This window comes from Hirundo rustica, chromosome 21 (genome assembly GCF_015227805.2).
Source record: "Hirundo rustica isolate bHirRus1 chromosome 21, bHirRus1.pri.v3, whole genome shotgun sequence".
NCBI classification, from domain to species: Eukaryota; Metazoa; Chordata; class Aves; order Passeriformes; family Hirundinidae; genus Hirundo; species Hirundo rustica.
Window position 1 is genome coordinate 7,149,058 of NC_053470.1, and position 20,792 is coordinate 7,169,849.

At 43.5% G+C, this 20,792-nt stretch overlaps 1 protein-coding gene across 2 annotated transcripts in view; it reads left to right on the forward strand.

The window, feature by feature from the left end:
- Window positions 1-14,306, forward strand: part of GPR50 (G protein-coupled receptor 50) — a 37,015-nt gene extending 22,709 nt beyond the window's left edge. Inside the window, exon 2 of one of the 2 annotated variants that reach the window (XM_040083998.2) lies at window positions 10,000-14,306. In XM_040083998.2, the coding sequence (XP_039939932.1) occupies window positions 10,000-10,868 (869 nt within the window). In that variant the 3' untranslated portion in view covers window positions 10,869-14,306. The remainder of the gene's footprint in view (window positions 1-9,999) is intronic. The other variant, XM_058423223.1, reaches the window with a different exon arrangement.
- Window positions 14,307-20,792: the final 6,486 nt, after the last annotated feature.

Below are 20,792 nucleotides of genomic sequence, written 5' to 3' on the forward strand. Positions count from 1 at the left end.
CCCCTTGGAAGTATGGAGGTGTGGATGTTAAGTAGGTTCAGAGAGAAGAAATGTCTGTAATTTATTTCTTGCTGAGAAAAGTTCATTAGGGAGAAAAAGGGAAGGGAGGGGAAGCGTTTTAAGGGGACACTGAAAGCACCATCAATTGATGGTGGTTATACAACTCTAAAAGTAGGCCTGCCCTTATCACTACAGATTAGAAAGTAGGACTCGGGGGTATTCCAGGATTAGGCCATTTAGCTAAATACGTCAGAGTTTCTTTGGTTTATGTGGATGGCCTTTTTTTCAGCATCTTTAATTCTTTCTGGAGCTTTTTTCCTTTCTTTTTTGCTGAGGGCAAAACAAAGTTTGTGTAGGAGCAGAATCCAGCAATGCTCTTCTATTAGAAGCTGTTGATAGCAAGGCATCTGCCAGCCCCATCAAGTATTATCCACAAGTGTGAGATCTGCCCTTGAATGTGTGCATTGCAGCCTGTAAGTCTGACTACTTCCTTCAGTAATTCAGGTGTCACTGTCCCATGGAGTCTTATTTCCTTTCAAGCCACTTGGATATTTTCCACTGCTAGACTCCCATTGAGATCAGTGTTAGAGCACACCCACTCGAACCATTGGTTCACACAGGCTCCTGTTGGAACACGTTTACTCTGGACTTTACTGCAAAAACATCTTTTTTCTCCTTTTATAGACCTGCACGTTCCACCTCAGAGTTTTGTAAGTCATTAGGAAAAGAACAGAAGCAGATGCCATCCAGCAATACATCTGGGACTCCCTAGTCCAAGTTTCTCATTATCATCGATCGTTTCTTCTTGTTCATCCTGTACCCAGGCTTGACATGAGTTCTGTAAACCCTGTGGAATATCTGGAGTGAATCTTTTGCTGATGTTCTGGGAAACACTGTTTGTTGGATTCCTTTCTGGGAAAATGAGGACATGAGAGGTTTTTTTTTTATTTTCCAGTATCATCATATTCTTTCTGAACCAACTTTAACTGTTTGCATTGGACTTTTGCCTATGTAATAGTATCAGAGTCCCTAAAGTGTTGCCAGGTGAAAGTAACTCTCCATTTCCAGTGGGATTAGTAAATAGTTATGAATGAACCAGGTGGTCCAGAACAGATTTTCTTTTACTTTCTTTTCTCCTAGTTGTCAATTTGGGTGACATCTGCTCCTTTGCAGTGGATGTCCGTGGTTGTGGTGGCTGGTGCTGGCACTGAGGTTTAGTCAAGGACAAGCAGGACCAGCTCCTGGGCTCAGCTGTGGTGGTTCAGCAGGGCTCTCCAGGGCACTCAGACAAGATTTTTACCACTAAAATGAGCTGTGGATTCATGTCTGACTGTATGCTCTGCCTGACAGCTGCCTAGGAATTGGTTGTTTGCGCACAGCTCCTTTCCAGGAACACACTTTGACCAGCAGCAGTAGCAAAAGAGCATTATTAAGTCTATTAAGCCTGAGTTGACAGATTTTTTTTCAAGAATAGTAACAGATGGCAAATGGTGGCGGTACAGCTGCTGGGACTGGGAGAGGATGGATGTTGGTTTGTCATTTCAGTGGATGCTGGCAATAATTCGTATTTATGTTTATACAGAGTCTTTCCTCTTTGAGAGCCCTTTACAAACCGGGTGATAAATAATGGGCCTGGAGTTAATGGGGGCTGGTAGAATTCATCCCTGTGCCCATGTGGCCAGTGTGAGAGGGTAAATATAAGGGCACTGGGATGTGCTTCCCACACAGCCTGGATGTGGATCAGGCTTTACATTATCATCAGCAGGGACCTCAGGCAGAAAAGGAGGGTAAACAGATGGAATTCAGGGGGACACATTGGTACCCAGGGTGTCAGGTGCTAGTTTGGGTGCCTGGACTGACCTCTGGCTGTGTGGAGTTTTGTGCAGACCCTTCCCAAAGACATCTGTGTCCCACAAGAAGCTGCCTTAGGGAGTTGGCAGCCACCAGCTATGCTGTCCTTGCAGCCAGGGCTCTGCAGAGCACCTGGCACTGCCAGAGGGGCTGAGGCTTCCTCTCACTCTCTGCAAGTTGTGGGGTGGCCCCAAGGGCCTCTTGACTCTGACACTTGCTCTCCATCAGCCTTGCTGGGATGTGCTGTGAAGGCAGGCAGTGTTTCCCACTTTAGACCGAGAATTTGGAACTGATATGAGAAGGAATCGAGATTTTGTGTGGATTGGCTCATTATCTCACTGTGTTACTGCAGGTGATGAGTTTGATGGATATAAAAGTGAAATGACAGAAATGTGGGGCTCATAACCAGAAAGGGCACTTTTTAGCACTTCTTTTGTATTTATTAGGAGCTGGATCAAGACCACCACTTACTCCTCATCTATTAGCAGATTCAATTGCCATAATTCAGGAAAAAATCACACTAGCAAGAGCTAAGTTTAGAAATCCATAAGAATTACAGCACTGTGGTTTTCCGTCATGCAAAGGGTCAGAACTTCCAGGAAAACACAGGAAGAAGTCATTAAAAGGCACTTTAAATGAACATTAAATTGTATTTTAGAAACTTGAAAAATGTTGAAGGTAGGTAAAATGTCAACTTTCTATAAATTTTCCTTTCTTTATATTATATTTAATCACCTTTTCAGGAAGGAGTGCCCAAGGTGAGCAGGATGTGTTAGTATTAATGAGTAATAACATTTGGAAACTTACCAAACACTGTTTCCCTGGAATGGTGTAAAAACTTCTTTTTCTTTATAAACTATTTGAAGTTCTGGAGATGGGGAAGTTGCTCTGCATTGGTGGCAAAAGGGGGCTGACCATTTTTTAAGAGTTCAGAAGAACACATAATTAAATAATTTTAATTCATTTGAGAGTGAATGTCCAGCTACCATTTGTGTAACAGCAAGAGAAAAATGCTTCGCTTTACATTGCTTCTAGTGTAATGGTAAGTGATATAAGGAAAGACAGGAAATCATGCTAACAGGGCTGTTCTGTAATTTCTGGCTCATTTCCACAGACTTCTGAGCTCACCTAAGGCTGTGAATCTGTCTGGTCTTAGCCAAATGAAAGTTATGAATCTCTGGGGTGTGAACACTGCCAACTATTGCCCTTTTCTGCATTCAGTTAGAGTGGCTGAAGACATGGCTCTAGTATGGTTTTGGCAGCAAGACAATTAGAAAGTCACGACTTAAAGGTCTAAAATCCAGTAACCCAGTCCTTCCTTCACCTGGCAATGTAAGCAATTCTTTAGCCACCAGCCAAGATAATTTATGGTGCATAACAAATGTAATTGAAGCTCTTTGGGGCTGGTCCTTTCTTCTGCAGTAAATACTGTGAGGTTTTCCTCCTCCTTTCTCAGAGGTCCCGAGGGAAGGGCAGCTTTCACAGCTCTGGTGATGTACTGATGAGCAGGCTCATGGAGCCAGTGATGCCGAAGCTGTGCTGAAGTGCCTGGTCACAGGGAGGAGGCAGAGGAGGAGGAGAGTTTGCTTTGTGGACTGCCTTGGCCTTGCTCTGTGCATCTGCAGGGCTGGCACAAGGCAGGGAGCAGCTCTAAATGCCCACAGTTTTCCCATAGGGAATGATGCCAGCGAACCAGATAATAGTTGGTAGCCCATAGCATACTGCTGTTTTCTGGCTTCGTGGTTGTGCTGAGAGATCTCAAAGGACTGTTTTCAGGAGTTAATTTATTCTGGAGTTTCATGCATTTTTTTAGGACTTTCATAATGTCCTTAAATTGGATGTTTCCACATTGTCTAATCTTATATCCTAAGAATGCTGTGGGTTGGCAATACCTCCTGCCCTTCTTGTTATTACCCTCTGTATCATTGTATACAGCACAGTCAGGATTTGAGAGCAGCTGGCAGCCCGACTGCACTGTCTGCAAAACTGCAGGAAACCACACTTTATCCCCCTCTGAAAGCTAATGGAGTAATGATAACAGATAATTAATTGAATGCCTTTTCCTTTCTTTTGTTTATTCCTCTCTTTGAACATGCTCCCTAAACACACAAATAAAATCCTCAATTAAAATTTATGGATTAATGAATTGAACAACAAATACTTCAATTTTTTTTTCTTTTTTTCTTTTTTTTCTTTTTTCTTTTTTCTTTCTTTTTTCTTTTTTCTTTTTTCTTTTTCTTTCTTCTTTTTTCTTTCTTCTTTCTTCTTTTTTCTTTCTTCTTTCTTCTTTCTTCTTTCTTCTTTCTTCTTTCTTATTTCTTCTTTCTTCTTTTCTTTTTTCTTCTTTTCTTTTTTTCTTTTTTCTTTTTTCTTTTTTCTTTCTTTTTTCTTTTTTTTCTTTTTTTCTTTTTTCTTTCTTTTTTCTTTTTTTCTTTTTTTTTCTTTTTTTCTTTTATTTCGTTTTTTCTTTTTTTCTTTTTCGCCTGGATCTCATTCAGAATTTTGCTGATTTTCACTTGTGCTCCCCTGTCAAACATTTTCATTTATCAAAACGGGCAAGTCTCCGCTGGGCTGTCATGTGGGCACATCAGGTGTAGCAGTGCTTCTCAGAACAGTGGAAAGAGATGACAACGGTCTGGGATTCCTCCTGTGTCATTGCTTGGGGTGTTCACACTGCCCCGGAATCCAGGAGCTTGTAAGGATCAGTGCAATGAGACGCACTCCCCTGCAGAAGGATGGTTCTTAGTGCACTTTGATGGGGTCAATATTGTCCTCCCCAGGAATGACCATTTAGAATTTGTGACGTAAGAAATGCTTGTCAGAGTGAGGGCTGCAGGCTCAGCATCCCCCAACACCACAGCAGAACATGATCAATATGATTGCACACGCTCAATGGCATCTTTATGTCATAAAAGGGAGAAAATTGATCTGAAAGCGTTTTCTATGAGCTGCCACTTAGTTTGCGGAACTGAGCGCGCACTTCACATCTGCAGGCTGGAGCTTAGAGACATACAAGCAATCACACAGCAAGTGGCAGGTAAAAACCAACAGGAAAAAGAGGCTATCACAGCTAATAAAGAGTCTTGTTGCATGCTGAAGAAAGCTTTTTACGACGATTTTTTGCTTGGAGCAAATAGTACATTTTGTTTCTGTTTTGCAGTGAGCATAAGCTTTGGAAGGTTAAACACAGAGTATTAGATTATGGTAAGTGGTCATCAAGAGGCTTGCTTTACAGTCATGGCCTGTTAAATTGTTTACTGAATCTCATTATATATATGTCTCTGAGGCTGATGTGTGTCTTAAATCCCATTTATCTGGAAGAACTGGACGTAGAGTCTGTTGATTTTTTCATAAAACCTGAATGAACAAACATAAAGTTTAAGATTCTCTTTATTATAAGCTTTCTGTGGTTTATAGTATAATTGTAGTAGTAAGAAGTCACTGCAAACCTACCAGTTGCATCAATAAACTTTCAGCATTTTGTTTCATATCTTCATTGATGATCTGGACGACTCATCTGGTCATGCAGTGAGCCCCATGGCACTCATCCATTGTGCTCGTGGGTCAGCTTCTCACTTGCTGCCTTTGAAGCTGTTGTGTGTGGTTTTGTTTGCCTCAAAATGCTGTGCTGGGAACTTGGGAGCAACTCAAATCCCTGCACAGAGGGTGGGAGGAAGCAGCAGCCTGGACGGCAGGCTCACTTGAAGCTAGCTGCTCCAGGTGAGCAGAAGTTGATGTACACAACTGTGTTTCTGCTTTGGTGCAAATCCTGTCCTCAGGATGTTTCAGTTCAGTATTGGGTGTACAGGTAACAGTGCTAACTTGAGGTTGCATTGAGCATTTCTATCTTGTTCACCTGAAGGAAACAGTTCTGTAGTAATTCAGCAAGGAATGTAAAAGAACTTCATATGAATAACAAAGAATCAAGAAGTTTGGGTGTTTGGACATTTCGAGATGTACAAAAAGTGACAACTTCCAGAAAAATATTTTTTCTCTTTCTCCCCCCTCTGGTTCTGGGTTCAGGATGTGTAAACCACAGCCTGAAGAGGACAGCCCACAGCTGCTGTGTGGGAAAAGTAGGGAGAGGCTGGAGCTTGGAGGCCAGGGGATTTCCGTCAGCCTCGTGAGGCAGGCAGTGCCAGTGACCCTGGTGTTTGTACAGTGATGCTCATTTAATCTCTGGAGAGCAATACCTGCTTGGATGAAAGTCAGGTGCTGTTGGGGCAGCCTGCCAGTGAAGACTCTTACGTATGTGGTTTATTGATTTGCAGAATTCATTGAGGTATTTCCACGTTTCCTAGAACCAGGGCTTGACAATAAGTCCTCAGATAACCTGTGGTGTTGGATGATCCAGGCAGAATGAGAGGTAGGGCCAGGGAACTGCTGGAGTACAGGAGCAGACTGCTGGAGTGGGCAGAAATAGATTTATGGGAGCAGAGGGGAAACTCAAAGAAGTGCTAGGGCACGAGATGTTCTGGGATAAATTCCCTTTTGCATCACTTGTACGTGCCTTTAATCTGCTCTGCAGCTGGGCTTCAAATTGTTTGGAGTGGGTTTTTTTTTTCCCCTGAACAATTGTGGATTACACTGTGACCAGTGTATTATACCTCTATAATCTATCACTTTGTTGTGGACTTCTGTAATGTAAAAGAATTTATAATTTCTCTGAAAATGTGGACAAGTCTCCATTACCAGTGTTACACATGCCTTTCTTCACCATTCCTGCCCTTTCATGTATGACTCTGTAAGTGGGGGATGGAGCACAGTGGCACATGAGCCAGTTTATACTAAGTAAAAATTTTAAAAGGGATGGAAAATGTGAATGCTAATAAGGAAATATAGTCACATGACAACAAAGAGAAAAAGATAACATCTGAAAATAGTGTCACAGAAACAGATAAATTTAAATTGGAGATAAAGCCCTGGTGGTATTATTTATGAGCCAGACTCCCTTGTTTTATAGTGGGAAAATGTTAAAAAAAAAAAAAAAAGTAATGAAGGTCATTGGCAGGAGACTGTTCTTTACCTTTCCTAAAAGCCACATATTAGATGGCTTCTCATTCTGCAGTGTCTTTGGGAAGGAGGGTCCAACCTCATCCTACAGAGGGAAGGGCACAAGCTGTTGGTGCCGGGTGGTCTTGTAGCAAACCAGGGTCTGCAAGGCTACAGCAATGTTTAACTCAAAGTACTTCTGTCTTAATAATTAGCCAATAGCGAGTTCCCACACTTTGAAGGGCACATTCTGCTTTGGTGGCATGCCATGTGCCCCTTCTTTTCAGTACTCAGCCATTCAAAATGCGCTGGTTTCCAGGACTGACCTGCAAGAGGCTGTTTTGTGGGTCTGACTCGCCCCTCCAGCTCACCAGAAGAAAAAGGTGAAGTTGAGCGCAGTGCCACATAAACTGGGAGATGTGTTTGTTTCTGTGAAATAGTACTGAATGATAAAATAACTTCCTGGCTGTATTTCCAGGCACCCAGCACCCTGCCTGGGTTGTAGGTCTGCTGGTGGGTAGGAGAGGTGAGGCTGCACCACTGCAGGTACAGAGCAGGGGAGGGCAGGCTTGCTCCCTGAGTGGAGGAGGAGATTATTCCTTTCTTGATAAAACCATCTCATCTTCTCCCTGCAATGAAGTTGTGTCAAAATAATACACACAGTACTGTGCTCTTGGATTGAATCCAAACAACCAAGTTCATCCCTTGAATATTATTTTTATAGATTTTTTTCCTTTATATTTTTACTTCCTTTCACATATTCAAGTTGGTTAAGAAAGACCAGCAGAAACAGCTTATTTCTTCCAGCAGCTGGCAGTGAAGTGAGACTAGTAACTTTCCCTATGATTTTTCTAAGCTTTGGATTAAATCCACGGATGTGGTGTTTTAAGCTTTGTTTAAGCTTTGTTCTGCTCTGTCTGGTGTGGGACTGGATGTTGAATGTGTCTCTTTCATGCCTGGCAAAAGCAGAGACTTGCTTTCTGGCTGCCTGTGTATAAATGTGTATCCAAGCAGGACAGGTCTGGTGAAGAGGGACAGTTGTGGTCCAGTTAGTGGAATCTGTTTCCAGCATCCTCTGGAAATCTCCTAAATTGGTTTGCTGATATCTCTCTGTCTCGGTTTCACTCTCTTGAAAATTGTTCTAGAAAAGGTTTCCAAAAAGAAATTCTGGTGCTGGGGGGCACATTTTGTTTTTGTTGAAGTGCATGTTTTTGATTGAGTGAATAAAAGTTTTGCTGCAGAAGAGCATTCCCTCTCTGAGGTGCCTGCAGCATCACTAAGCCTGGCCACGGTTGGTTCTGCCCTTGACAATGGGCATAAATGAAATTAATTATATGGGGCCCAGGTTCAGTAACTGTATTTTAAAAGGCTCTCAGTGAGTTATTAAATCAGCAAGAAGGCAGCACTGAGGCCCAGCAGACGCAGAAGCTGTGTGCTGTGGTAAACCTGTGTATGTAAAATTTCTCTCTAAAAAGGTTTTAGCACTTCACATGACCTCTGCTAGTACTTACTTTTAAGTGACAATGTGTGTCAGCTGCCTCAGCTCCACACTGCCAGGGGCTACTCTCCAGTCTGGACTGCTTTCCGGTCAGCATGAAGTGGCCTGATGTGACCTGTTGACTTGTCCTGATAGTTTTTGTTGGCACAAACATAGCCATGACCCAACTGCAGTGGCAATGCAACTTTCCAGCACCCCTTGGGTGTCTTTTCCAAGTGCTAAAGCCTGTGCCCTGGTTGAATCGAGATGTAAGAGAGTCCTTTCAGCAATACTGCACAAAAATACCTCTTTTTAGTAATTTTTTTTTAATATGTATCTACTCCACTAGACAGCAGGGTATTGAGGGTTTGAAGAGAAGGTGCAGGTGTGATCAGTTGGATGGGAGGTTGCCTGTATCACATAGGGGCACAGGTGTCACACAAATGTGTAACATATAACACAGGGGCACAGGTGTTCACACCTTAAATGTGTAACATATAACTATATATATAATCTTTCTGTGTGTATATATATGTGTGTGTGTGTGTGTGTATATATATATATATATATATATATATGCTGTCTAGTAATATTTCCCTTCCCACTACTGCAGATACACCTGAAAGTTGCAGAGTTAGGAAAATTACTTTTTCTAGTGTGCTGTCCTCTAACTGAAGTGTTGAGCTCCTGCTGCAATGACACTCCTCATTGTGTGGTCATCAAAATGCTGAGTATTGACAGATGACAGATATCCTTTTCAGCATTATAGCCAGTCCTGTAGTTACACCAGTTCCCACAGGACCTCGGGGTCCTTTTCTTAATGCAATCCTCTGTGCTGGCTGACAAACTGAACAGGAAGGCTTTTTTCCTCCCTAAGAATATGCCAGACTCATGAAATGAGCAGTAAGTGCTGTTAGAAGGTCACTGCTCACCTGGGCCATTGGAGGCTGCTCCTCGTGGTGGAGCTGGCAGGTGTTGTCCCACACAGTGCAGCATTTTCAATCCAATAAGGGTTAAATTATTTTATACTTGCAGAGACTCTCAGCTCTCTGTTGCAGAGCCCAAATGAACAACCAGACAGTGAAGAAGTGGCTGACCTTCCATATTGAACTGGACAACTTTAACATTGAAAGAACAGGAAAATATACCAAATAAGCACGTCAAGGTTGGCTGCACCATGGTTCCTTGAAGAATACAAAATCCTTAGCATGGACAGTGCAGAAACTCTGGTGAATGCATACCTGCTTACATGCAAAGGAGTAAAAGACACCTTTCCTGTGCAACTGCTCTCAGTGAAATGAACAAACCACTGAAAACTCTGCCTACCATACTCCTTTGGCCCATGATGGTCAGAGAGAGTCAGGCTGGCTGATTAACAAGAACAAAATCCTTCTCTCCTACACAACTTGGAGGACCACAGGTACCTGACTCCCTGCTCTAGCCAAGTTAAGGGTAACATTTCTATTGTAGACTGTTCCTAAGAAGGAACAGGCAGGTCAATCATGCCTAGTTACTCTCCATTGCTGTCACTAGTAGAGCAAAGTCTTATTTTCTAGGGTTTCAAATTCCAAATGGAGGGTAGAGTGAAGCCCATCAGACTTAGGCCTAAAGAGGAGTTTTGAGTAGAGTTCTCCATCTGGACCTACGCTAACCTCTCACGGTCTCTTCTTTTTTTGTAGGCAACATCTTTGTTGTCAGCTTGTCCGTCGCAGACCTCGTGGTTGCAGTTTATCCGTACCCTCTGATCTTAAGCGCCATCTTCCACAATGGGTGGACCATGGGAAATGTCCACTGCCAGATAAGTGGGTTCCTGATGGGCTTAAGCGTCATCGGGTCCATTTTCAACATCACGGCGATCGCAATCAACCGCTACTGCTACATCTGCCACAGCCTTCGGTACGACAAGCTCTTCAACCTGAAGAACACCTGCTGCTATCTCTGCCTGACCTGGATACTCACGGTGGTGGCAATCGTGCCAAACTTCTTTGTTGGCTCCTTGCAGTATGACCCCCGGATTTACTCCTGCACCTTTGCCCAGACAGTGAGCACATCGTACACCATCACGGTGGTGGTGGTTCACTTCATCGTCCCGCTCTCCGTCGTGACGTTTTGCTACCTACGGATCTGGATTTTGGTGATCCAAGTCAAACACCGGGTGAGGCAAGACTGCAAGCAGAAACTCAGGGCGGCTGACATCCGAAACTTCTTGACTATGTTTGTGGTTTTTGTCCTTTTCGCTGTATGCTGGGGACCATTAAACTTTATTGGCCTTGCTGTTTCAATTAATCCTTCAAAAGTGCAGCCACACATTCCAGAATGGCTTTTTGTCCTGAGCTATTTTATGGCCTACTTTAACAGCTGCCTCAACGCTGTGATCTATGGGCTTCTTAACCAGAATTTTCGAAAGGAATACAAAAGGATATTGCTGACACTGTGGACTCCCAGGCTGCTGTTCATTGATGTGTCCAAGGGTGGGACAGAAGGGATGAAAAGCAAGCATTCTCCAGCCATAACGACCAACAACAACCACGCTGAAATACACCTATGAGTCAGGACAGTACTATTTATTCTGGATTACAGTTGTATATATAATATATAAGAGCTTTTCTAGCTGTGTACATTGCACAGCTGGTGTTGCCCTCACGCAAGGAAGGAAGGAGTCTGCAGTCTTTCATGCTTAGCTTATCGCTGTGACATCAAGGCTTTGAGTGAGGATTTTCAGAATGGAAATGACTGAATTTTTTTTTTTTTTTTTTAATATGTCTTCTTTCACTGTGTGCCTAATTAATTGGTTTGGTTGCTTTTGCTACAAGCATGCCAATATTCGAAAAGGGAAGCATTCAGAGTGCATGGAGAAATGCAGTGATGCTTGAAATGCAACCTTCAACGGGCAGCAAAATTGCCATTTATTACATACAAACCTTTCTCCCTTCCCTCTGAATTCTATTTTTCTAGCATTAACTTAACCTGAACCGTATCAAACAAAGTGTAAACTGCATGGCTTTTTACATTTTAGATAGGTAACCGTATTAGCCAGCAGGTGTAGTATGTATGGACATGGTGTGTGTTTTCATTTTTCTTTCCTCTTAAAGTTTAGGAGTTAGCCTGGGCTTGATGTGAGGCAGGCAGAAGCCAGACCAGTGTATGTGTCTGATGCACTCATTTTAATTGAGTATCTACAGACATTAAGTACCCTTGCACTCTCCTTCCCAGGCCGTGAGTAAGTATATGACATATGACATAATCTAATTGCAGTAAGATACTTGGAGCCTGATTCTAATTTAGGCAGTATCCTGTCATGGCCAGCAGTCATTCCAAACATCTTTCAAAAGTTGCTGCTACATGAACATCGCAGTAAAAAAGATGAACATAACAGAGTCCCATCTGTGTAACGCAGATTGCGACTTTTAAGTTCCAGTCACATTTACACTTGCAGACGAAGGCAGAAGGGGAAGGCAGTGTTTGTTCCAAAAATCCCTCCTTTTGCCCAACACAGAACACGAATTTGCTGACGGGAGAAAAAGTGAAGATTTTTTTTTTTCCCATTTTGTTCACTAACAGAACCGTAACGAACTTGTGGGGAGACAAAAGCTGCTTAAGCATAATTATGCCTCAGTTCTGTTAAAGCCTGGACTGTGCTATCTGTATCATTGGAAATAATGTCATGAAGTGCTGGGGAGGCCCGTATCACATTAGATATAAGCACATGGGCAAAGATAAGGCTGTTTCTCTAATGGGGTATGAAAGGTGTGTGTGTGTGATGGCAGCTGTCTGTAGATATAACTTCTTTGTTTCCTTAGCTTCGTTGTGAATTCATCTCTTTATGGCTTTAAATACGTGCATCCTGCTTTGAAACAATCCCATTAAATCGAGAGGTAAGGCTCCCCCAGTGCAGCTCTACCTTCAGGTTAGCACACCTGTCTTGATGCTGGTGTGCTGAGCAGCACAGCAGGGAGAGGGGTGGGTCTGAGCCCTGGGGCTGTAACGAGGACTGCAGGCAGCCCTGCCCCTGCTGCAGCACTGCAGCCTCCTCTCTTTGGTTCTGGTCAAAGCAGAACTAGTTCCCAGCACTGAGCCCCAAAAGAACGAGAGCAGACTTTGTAGGCGCCTGGAGATAGAGGTATGTAGGATTTCCCCAAAGCCTGAGCAGGCTGCGTGCCTAATCCTTAGTGAAGATAATAAGCCATTTGTGCACTTCTTTCTGAAACCAACTTGCTGCTGAATGTCCCTTCTGCTGATTTTTTCGGGGAAGAGGAATTGAGAGAAGTTAAATCTCTTTCTGAAGCAGGCCAGGGAACTTTGCATGCTGTGTTGCCTCCATGAGGACTGAGCGTCTCTGCCGCTGCTGCTGCCATGTGCTGGAGGTCACTGCAGTGGCGGGGGGGCCCTGCATTTTTAGGGTGCCCTGGCACTTAGGAAGTTTCAAACTTGAACATCTCCGCCACTTCAGATGAATGTTGTTTTAAAATGCACTGCAGCCAGCCTCCCATAATAGGAATCAAACTGAGTTCTGTTTTGGCCTCTTAATCTGCCTCAGCATGGCCAAATAAAGGTATTTTGACCCTCAGAAATAACTGTTGTCTGTTCGCCTTCCAGAAAAACCACCCTGGATGAATTCACACCATTCCATGCAAGCAAAATCATTTTGAGTTCAACTTGGATAAGAAAAGCACTGAGGGCACATAACTGCAGGGAGTGTTTGTCCCATCACACCAGGGAGATGTCCTGTGTTCCATGATTAGCCTTCAAAGTCATTTGCAATCAGCCACAACAGTGTTAGTTAGAATCACATTAGCAAATAATTTGAAGCATCTAGTGCCAAGTGAAATATACTGCTTTAGGACAATTGTGAAGAATGTCGTGCAAGTTTGCCAAATATCTCAAATACCCCAAAACCTGGGGTTTCATCTTGTGGATTCTTGTCTTTTTAACTGAATGTTCCGTGACGATAATGTGGTATGGATTTTTTATTTTATTTTATTCTTTAAGCTTGTATTTGCACTATTTCTTATTCAGGCTCCAAAGTCAACAGCCAGCAAGTATTTGAACCAAACCAAGCCCAAAGGGGTCCTGAACAGGCAAGCTGTGAGAGTCCCTTCTACACCTGGCAGGAATGGGAGCAGCAGGAGCAGGACAGGGCATCTCCCCGGGACTCACAGAGTCGCTGCTCAACCAAACTATGCAAAATGATCTGCCCATCTTCTGCCACGGGGTCTGAGCCCAGGTCTCTGCAGGGCACAGGCAAAGTTCCTGCTGCGCTGGAGTGGGTCTGAGCAGCTCCCTGCGGTGCTGGGGTGGCTCTGGCTGCTCAGGGAGCAGTTCAGAAGGGCTCTGAGTGTCCCGGGAGGTGCCCAGGGCTGGTTTTTTCAGCCCCCATGGTTGTAGGCTTGAGCTCAGTCCTGCTGGAGGTGAGGTTTGCAATATGAACCGTGGAGAGCAGGGAATTTGGGCTCAAACAGGAAACACTGTGTCGTTCGTTAGCACTTTGAGAGAGGCGGCGCTTAGGATGGGATGGAGTTTTATATTGACTTATTTTAAAACTGCCCGTGCAGCTCCTTATTTTTATGTTAGGAAATGGTTAACAGGGTACAGAGAGTTTATTTTTGTTAGCATTTGTTTACAGAAAAAGGGAAGTGTCTTTTAGCTGAGAATTCTGAGCAGTGTCACAGTTTCCCTATGGGAATCTAGCTTTAATCCAAATTTGAGATTTCAGTGAGATCCCACAGTTTAAATCACACTCTGCCAGTTCCATTTGTTGCATATCTGGCCTTAATTCTCATTGAGATCTCATATAAACTAATTTCAAATCACTTGCTTTGGGTTTGATAGGGTGTGTTGGGTACCTATTCTAGTCCCAAGCTTTAAAATTGTTGTCGTGGAAACTTATGGAGAGGCAGTATTGCTGTGAAGGATGATGAATCTCTTGCCACAAAGAAATATTTTGGATGTTGCTAATGTTGTTTCATCAATTTAAGAAGAATGTAACCAATATATTTATATATAAATGTGTATTGCATATGCTGTTTCCATTTTAATGTTTAATTGAGAATCCTTTCGTATACTTTCCTACTGCCCTTTTTGTTCATCAAATAAATTCATTCCCTTTACCTGTTAAAAGTGTAATATATCTGCCATTGGACTACTTAATGATTTTTTTTTTTCCTCCACTAGCAGTTACTTTTTAATAAATTCTTGGAACATCAGCTTGAGTTTTGTTGACTCCAGAAAGCAGATTGAATTGACAAAATACTTGAGTTCACACACACCTCAGCAGCCCAGCTTGGACCTGGAGGTGAATGACCCAGGGCATCTGAGACATCTCCTTGGATCCACGTTTTCTTCTCTGAGCCAGCTGCCTGATGCACTCTGGCCTTCCTCATCAGGGAAGAAGCTTTCTCCATACAGCCAATGGTCTTCTCACTGTGTGTCCCTCCAAGGCTCTTTGTCCTTTTTGTCCCCATCCTCGGGGTGCCATGGCAGCAGAGTTTGTCATATCCATTTCCTTGCACTTTCCTGGGAAGGACAGCACAGCTGAGCTCTCTGGGAGCTGAGATGGTTGCAAATCAGGGCACAAGGTGGTGTTGGGTTGTAGGGAAGGGATGGGGCACAGAGGTCACCCTGGGCTGGGGGCACAGGGAGGGCTGACACATCCTTGGTTTCCATCACGCAGCTTTGTGAGGATGCTGTATGCAAGTTGTTCTGTTTTTGCTGTTTCCCCCACCTCTGTTTTGGGACAGGTTTTGCTGTACTCATTCAGTTCCTCAGCCAATAGGTTCTGTCCACAGGTTGCACTGGTTAAATTCCCGTGCTGACTGGACTGGAGCTGTTCTGGGGAAGTCTGTGCTGGCTGTGAAGCAGGGGATATGGGAGTATGGAGGGGTTCAGTTGTACCTGCAACTTGAGCTCCTGTTTACTAACCACATGTCACATATTGCCATGATGTTAAGGTGCTAGGGGCTGAGATTATCCAGTAAAACAAAGAACATCCATTAAACCAAAGAATTGCTGAAAAGCCATGGAGCACACATGTTGAATGACCGTTCATTCAATAACATCCCCCAGCAGCATTGTTACTTGTTTCCCTAATCTTTTCCAACAGGCACTGGACTTCACCTGCTGCTTCTACAGTGAAGCCTGCAATGCTCGGTGATTGACATGCTGAAAGCAGTGTTTGTGACAGTGGCAAATCTCAAAATGTCTCTCTGAGCAGAGCTGCCAGAAAACCCTTCCATGGGCTTGTACCTGCTGTTTCTTCCATGTGAACAGAAGGAATTGAACTGTCAGAAGTGAGGCGGTGTTATTTATTTACTTACTTGTCACAAAGTGTAGTAACTGGGAGATAAGACGGAGATATAAAACACGAGAGGTGTGATAATTCAATACCAGGATAAAATCTCACTCGTAGTGACTACTTAGAAATCAATATTTGTCCTAATGTATTTACCTCCAAGCTTATAATTTATAACTTGAAACCAGTCAGTAAAGAGCTACTGCATATGTATTTAGAATTTTATTGAAAAAATGTAAATCACTGGGCCTAATGTGATATTTCTTACCACAAAAACCCTGAGATAAGAAATGCAGAATAGGTTCTCGTAAGAACTCTGTGATGGGATATGCAAATTTTTTTCATTGGCGATAAGAACCATAAAATTCGCATCACTCACGAACTACACTTGTGAATGGAAGCTCCGCAATATTGTTAACTGAATTTTCATTTTCTAGTGCTTGTTTGTAATATCCATTATTCATGGACTCTAAGTACTGTACAGCAGAGATAGAATTGACAGTACAGGGTCGGTTTCCAGAGCGAACAAGGTGGGTCTGAACCATTAACTGAAGTATGTTCTATTTTTTTCTTCCAAGCATGGTCTCCTGATAAGGTTTTTAACTCAAATGATTGCTTCTAAGAGGTCAGGGAAACTTTAATGTCTTTTAGATTAGGTGCAATGTCTGTACAGTCACGGCTTGGTTAGATTACCTTTTAAATAGACTTGAGCCATCAAACCATTTTATACGTCTGTCTAGTTAGAGCACATAATTTATTTCCTATGTGGAATTATTTTATACATAGCACATTTAATAAGGTGTTATGTCCTTCCTTCATCATTGTGCTTGTCCTGCAAGCAAAAATTCTGAATTTCCCTAGAAACAGGATGCAAAATTGTTTTCTCAACTGTAAGCAGGTTGCTTTGCCTCGAGGTAGGATCCACTGGTTTTGATAAGTGGGTAGGATAGAGGTTTAATGTGGCATCAAAATACATGAAAAAACCATCCCCTGGGTGAAAAGCGACAGCTGTTTTGCAATTAAAAAAAAAAAAAAAGGGCATGGAAAAAGCTCCAAAACAATTTGCAGGAAGTAATTGTAATGGACATTTCTGGTTGAAATAAGGAGAATATTTGAAGGGATTGTACTTGAACTGGAATCTGGCCAGGACAATGAAGTTAAGAAACCCGTTGATGTAAAAAATGGCCCAAGGATTTTTGTGGCACAGGGACACACAGGTGGCAAGGAATGGATGTCTGGCTGCAGAGAAACAGGAAATATGGTAAGGAAAACTAAAGAAACCTAGACAAAACCAGAGCACACTTCGGAAACTATTAAATGAACACGTGTGTTGGTAGTTTAGTCAGGTTTTGCTTTTTGGTCTTTTTTCTCTTTCCCTCCCCAGCTATGACTTAGTTGTAAATAAAATGAAGTGGTTACTGTCAAGTGCTCCCAAAGGACAATTTCCTTTTGGTTTGTGTCTGGCTCCAGAGAGCTCCAAGCTGTAGGAATGGCACCCTGGGCACAGCTTTGGCCAGGCAGGGATAGGATGGAGCTGATGAGCTGGAGCCCGCAAGGGGTTAAATCCCCCTGGGGAGAGAGAGGCTCTGCTTTCCCATGCTGGAAGAGGAGGATGTGCTGTGGCTGCTGTGCCAGCCCCAGGGGCACTACAGGGCTCCAGCACCCAGAGGTGCTGGGACACTGCGACCACATCCAGCTCCAGAGGGGACTGGAGAGACAAAACCAGGAGAGACACGTCACTGAGGCAGGAGGGGGCAGTTCTGCCCCAGGAGCAGGGGTGCTGAGGGACAGAGGGTTGCTTCCTCGGCGCAATGCTCTTTATGGGAAAGTCAGAAGGTGTTGCAGAAAGCAGATGTCTCCTCAGGAAACAGCTGCTCTGTCCTGGCAGCCTGTGGCTTTCCCTGCCCTGCTGGTGGTGATGGAGGAGTTGAAGTGGTGACAAGGGGTGTTTTTCACACACAGGACCTGTCTTTCTTGCTGCCCTGCCCTGGCTGTGCCCCTCCCAGCCCACCTGTCCCCGCAGAGCTGCTGTGCTCCTGACTGAGCTGGTGACACCAAGCCCCAGCACACCTGGCCCTGCCGGGGGCTGTGAGAAATGTCAAATATTTAGGCAGTGACACAGGTTAAACCCTGCTTGGGTTAGTCATAACCAAGCCATGCATGAAAGTGGTAGCAGGGCCTTTGTCTGCAAACCTTGAGGGCAATTGATTCCACATGAGACTCTCCTGATGTCACCTAGACCAGAAATTTCCCTCCTTCCCAGGCTCATCCCCTCCCTGCAGGCCACCACTGAAAGAGAGGAATACACAGGTGAAGGGAAAAGAGCTGCACTTTGATTTGAAGCCCTAGAGTAGATCTTAGACTGCTTTCCTCTCTATAAAGAATTGTGTATATCTATGATTATTTATTTATTGACACAGCCTGGGTTTTCCTAGAGGAATCAAGACCAATCATACATTTCAAATTATTTGCTGCGCAAAAGTTCTGGGTATTTTCCTCCTGGGTACTTCAGAGCAGATGGAAAACGCAGCAGGTGCTGCTAATGTTTTTCTACCCTTGGGAAAACTTGTCACAGTCACCTGTTTATCTTGTTTATTTTGACATTTTGCTGCCTGAAACTGCTCTGTAACATAAAAGCACACGCAGGGCAGTTAGAGGTGAAGCCTTAGAGATTCACTTGAACAACGGAAAATCTATAACCTACAAGCAACAGAGAAAAAGGTGGGGCTTTTTACATGTGGAAGAAGGCTGGTATTTTTATTTTTACTGAGGAAATGCCATGGAATTATCTGTGTTGGAAGGGACTATGAAGCTCATTTAATCCCAACTCCCCTGCCATGGGCAGGGACACCAGGTTACTCAAAGCCCCATCCAACCTGTCCTTGAATACTTCCAGGGATGGGGCAACCACAACCTCTCTGGATAACCTGTGCCAGGGCCTCACCACCCTCAAAGGGAAGAATTTTTTTCCTTATATCTAACCTAAGCCTGTCCTCTATCAGTTTGAAGCCATTATTCCTTGTCTTGTCATTCTATGTCCTTGTAAAAAATCCCTCTCCAGCTCTTTCCTGTCTCCTTTAGGTACTGAAAAGTGCTATAGGGAGACCCTGTGTTTCCATCAGGGAATGCAGGGGTTTGCACTTTGTGTATCAGTGACTGAAAAGTGTAAAATGAGCTTCGCTTTAGCTGCCATGCACAAGCTTTTCCTCCACTTTCTCAACAGGCAGTGGAAGCCTCAGTTTATTTTTGCTGTTTTTAGGACTGCGCACAAAAAGGATTAGGAGGTGGGTAGTACAGACGCTGAAGGGTTTCTGTGCTCAGCACCTTCAAAAAGTGAAGTTTGTAGATGAAAAGCAAGGCCAGTCCTGCTGGCTGGTGTGTGAGTCCTGCTCTCACAGGTGCCTTTGTAAGAGCTCCAAAGTGGGGATGATCCCCTCCTGATCCCATCTGAGGGCCAGAGAGATTTGGCCAGGCTTCATTCCAAGAAGGAAATAAAGACTTTGTTTTTAACTGTGGGTCCTTGGGCTGACAGAATGTGTCATTTCAGATGCCAGATCTTTCCCTCGCTCCATTTTCTGATGCTGAAATTTTGGAAAACAGTGAATAGCCTTGACTGCTCCCACCCCAAGAGGTGGCATCCTGTGAATGCTTGGAGCTGTTTGCTTGTCTTAGAGGGTGGGTATTTTTTTTTTGAGGAATTGCTGCTACATGTGAGTGTCCTCTTTGAAGGGGCACAGAGCTGGGCTGGAACAGCACAGCTGGTGATAACATCTGGGATGGCAATTGCACAATTGCCGCCTTCATGCCGTGTGGAGATTGGTAATCAGGCTTTTGGGTAGGGAGCAAACTGCACCTCTCCAACTTCCCTGTCCCCTGGGGCTGCAGCAGGGAGTGTTTATTGCAGCCTGAGATGGATGTGGAATTGCTTTGGAGCAATTTCTGCAGGTCTTGTCAATTGTGAATGTTGGTCTTTTGATTAGCTCATAGCTCAGACTTCTTAATTGGGCAGTTGCATCTGAAATTTACCTTTGAGCCTTTGAAGTGAAATGAATCCTGAACAACTGTCTGAATTCAGAGCTTTCAGCTGAGAGCTATTTCTCAGTGTTTAGCAGAAATTAATACCAGCTGTTAAACATCTCAACTGCTAATTAAATGGACTCTTTCTATGTTGTATGTAAATCCATCCATATCTTCACTTTGCAGCCAAATAGAATTTCATTAAGGGCACTTCAGTATCTGTAAAGGAACTGAAAGAGCATTTTGGGGTATTTTGGGTTTAGTGAATTATGTCACTGTCTTGTAGTGATTACTAAATACCTTAATGATATGTCTGGTGGAATTTATTCTAGTTTTGGCAGGGCCATTAGGATGATAAAGAGCTCGGCAAGGAAGAGTAAATTACAGCTGAGTTCAGAAGTGGTGCTTGAATCTTTTGAGTCCATAGTTGCTGTAAGTTTTTACAAGGATGTGTAAAAAGAGCCAGATGACTTTGTATACAAGCCTATTTGTCAGACATACTGCACATCACTGACTTAAGCTGCAGTTCCTTTATATGATCAATGTGGAAAGGATCCTTTTCCCAGCCTCTGTTCTCAGTATTTTTAGTTAGCAGCTAGCACTGACTTTGGCTTTTGTGTCATCCTGAAGAGATGGGTGCTACCTGGTGGTTGAAGCAGGGGGCTGAGTGACAAGTCAGGACATCTTGCCTCTCTGTTCTCGCCTCTTTCTACTTGTTTTGTGACTTTGAACTGAAGCATGTTTTACCTTTGGTTCTGAGATGTAGTTAATTACACCGCAAAACACCGAGGATGAGACAATTAAGTTATCTAAGGGAATTGCACAATGATTAAGCCTTAAATTGCTTTGTGATTTCTTTGTTTCTCGTTAACCCTGCTGAAGCAGGACCTTTGAAGTGAAAATCAAGGGTGAATATTGTTTTTAGAAGTGTAGAGGGCTGAATAATTCAGCTGTGCCAAGGCTCTGCAGAGCCCATGGTTTTATATTGGCCTGGGACAAAACCCAGGGCCTGGGTCCTGTGTCACAAGTTGTCACACTGCTGCAGTCCCCTGATTTTATTTTTTTTTTTAATTTTTTTTTTTTTTTCCTGTAACACAGCAAGCATTGTGAGAACAGTCGAAAGCAGTGGGAGGAAGATCAGATCTGCAGGCCATATTTGATTTGTCT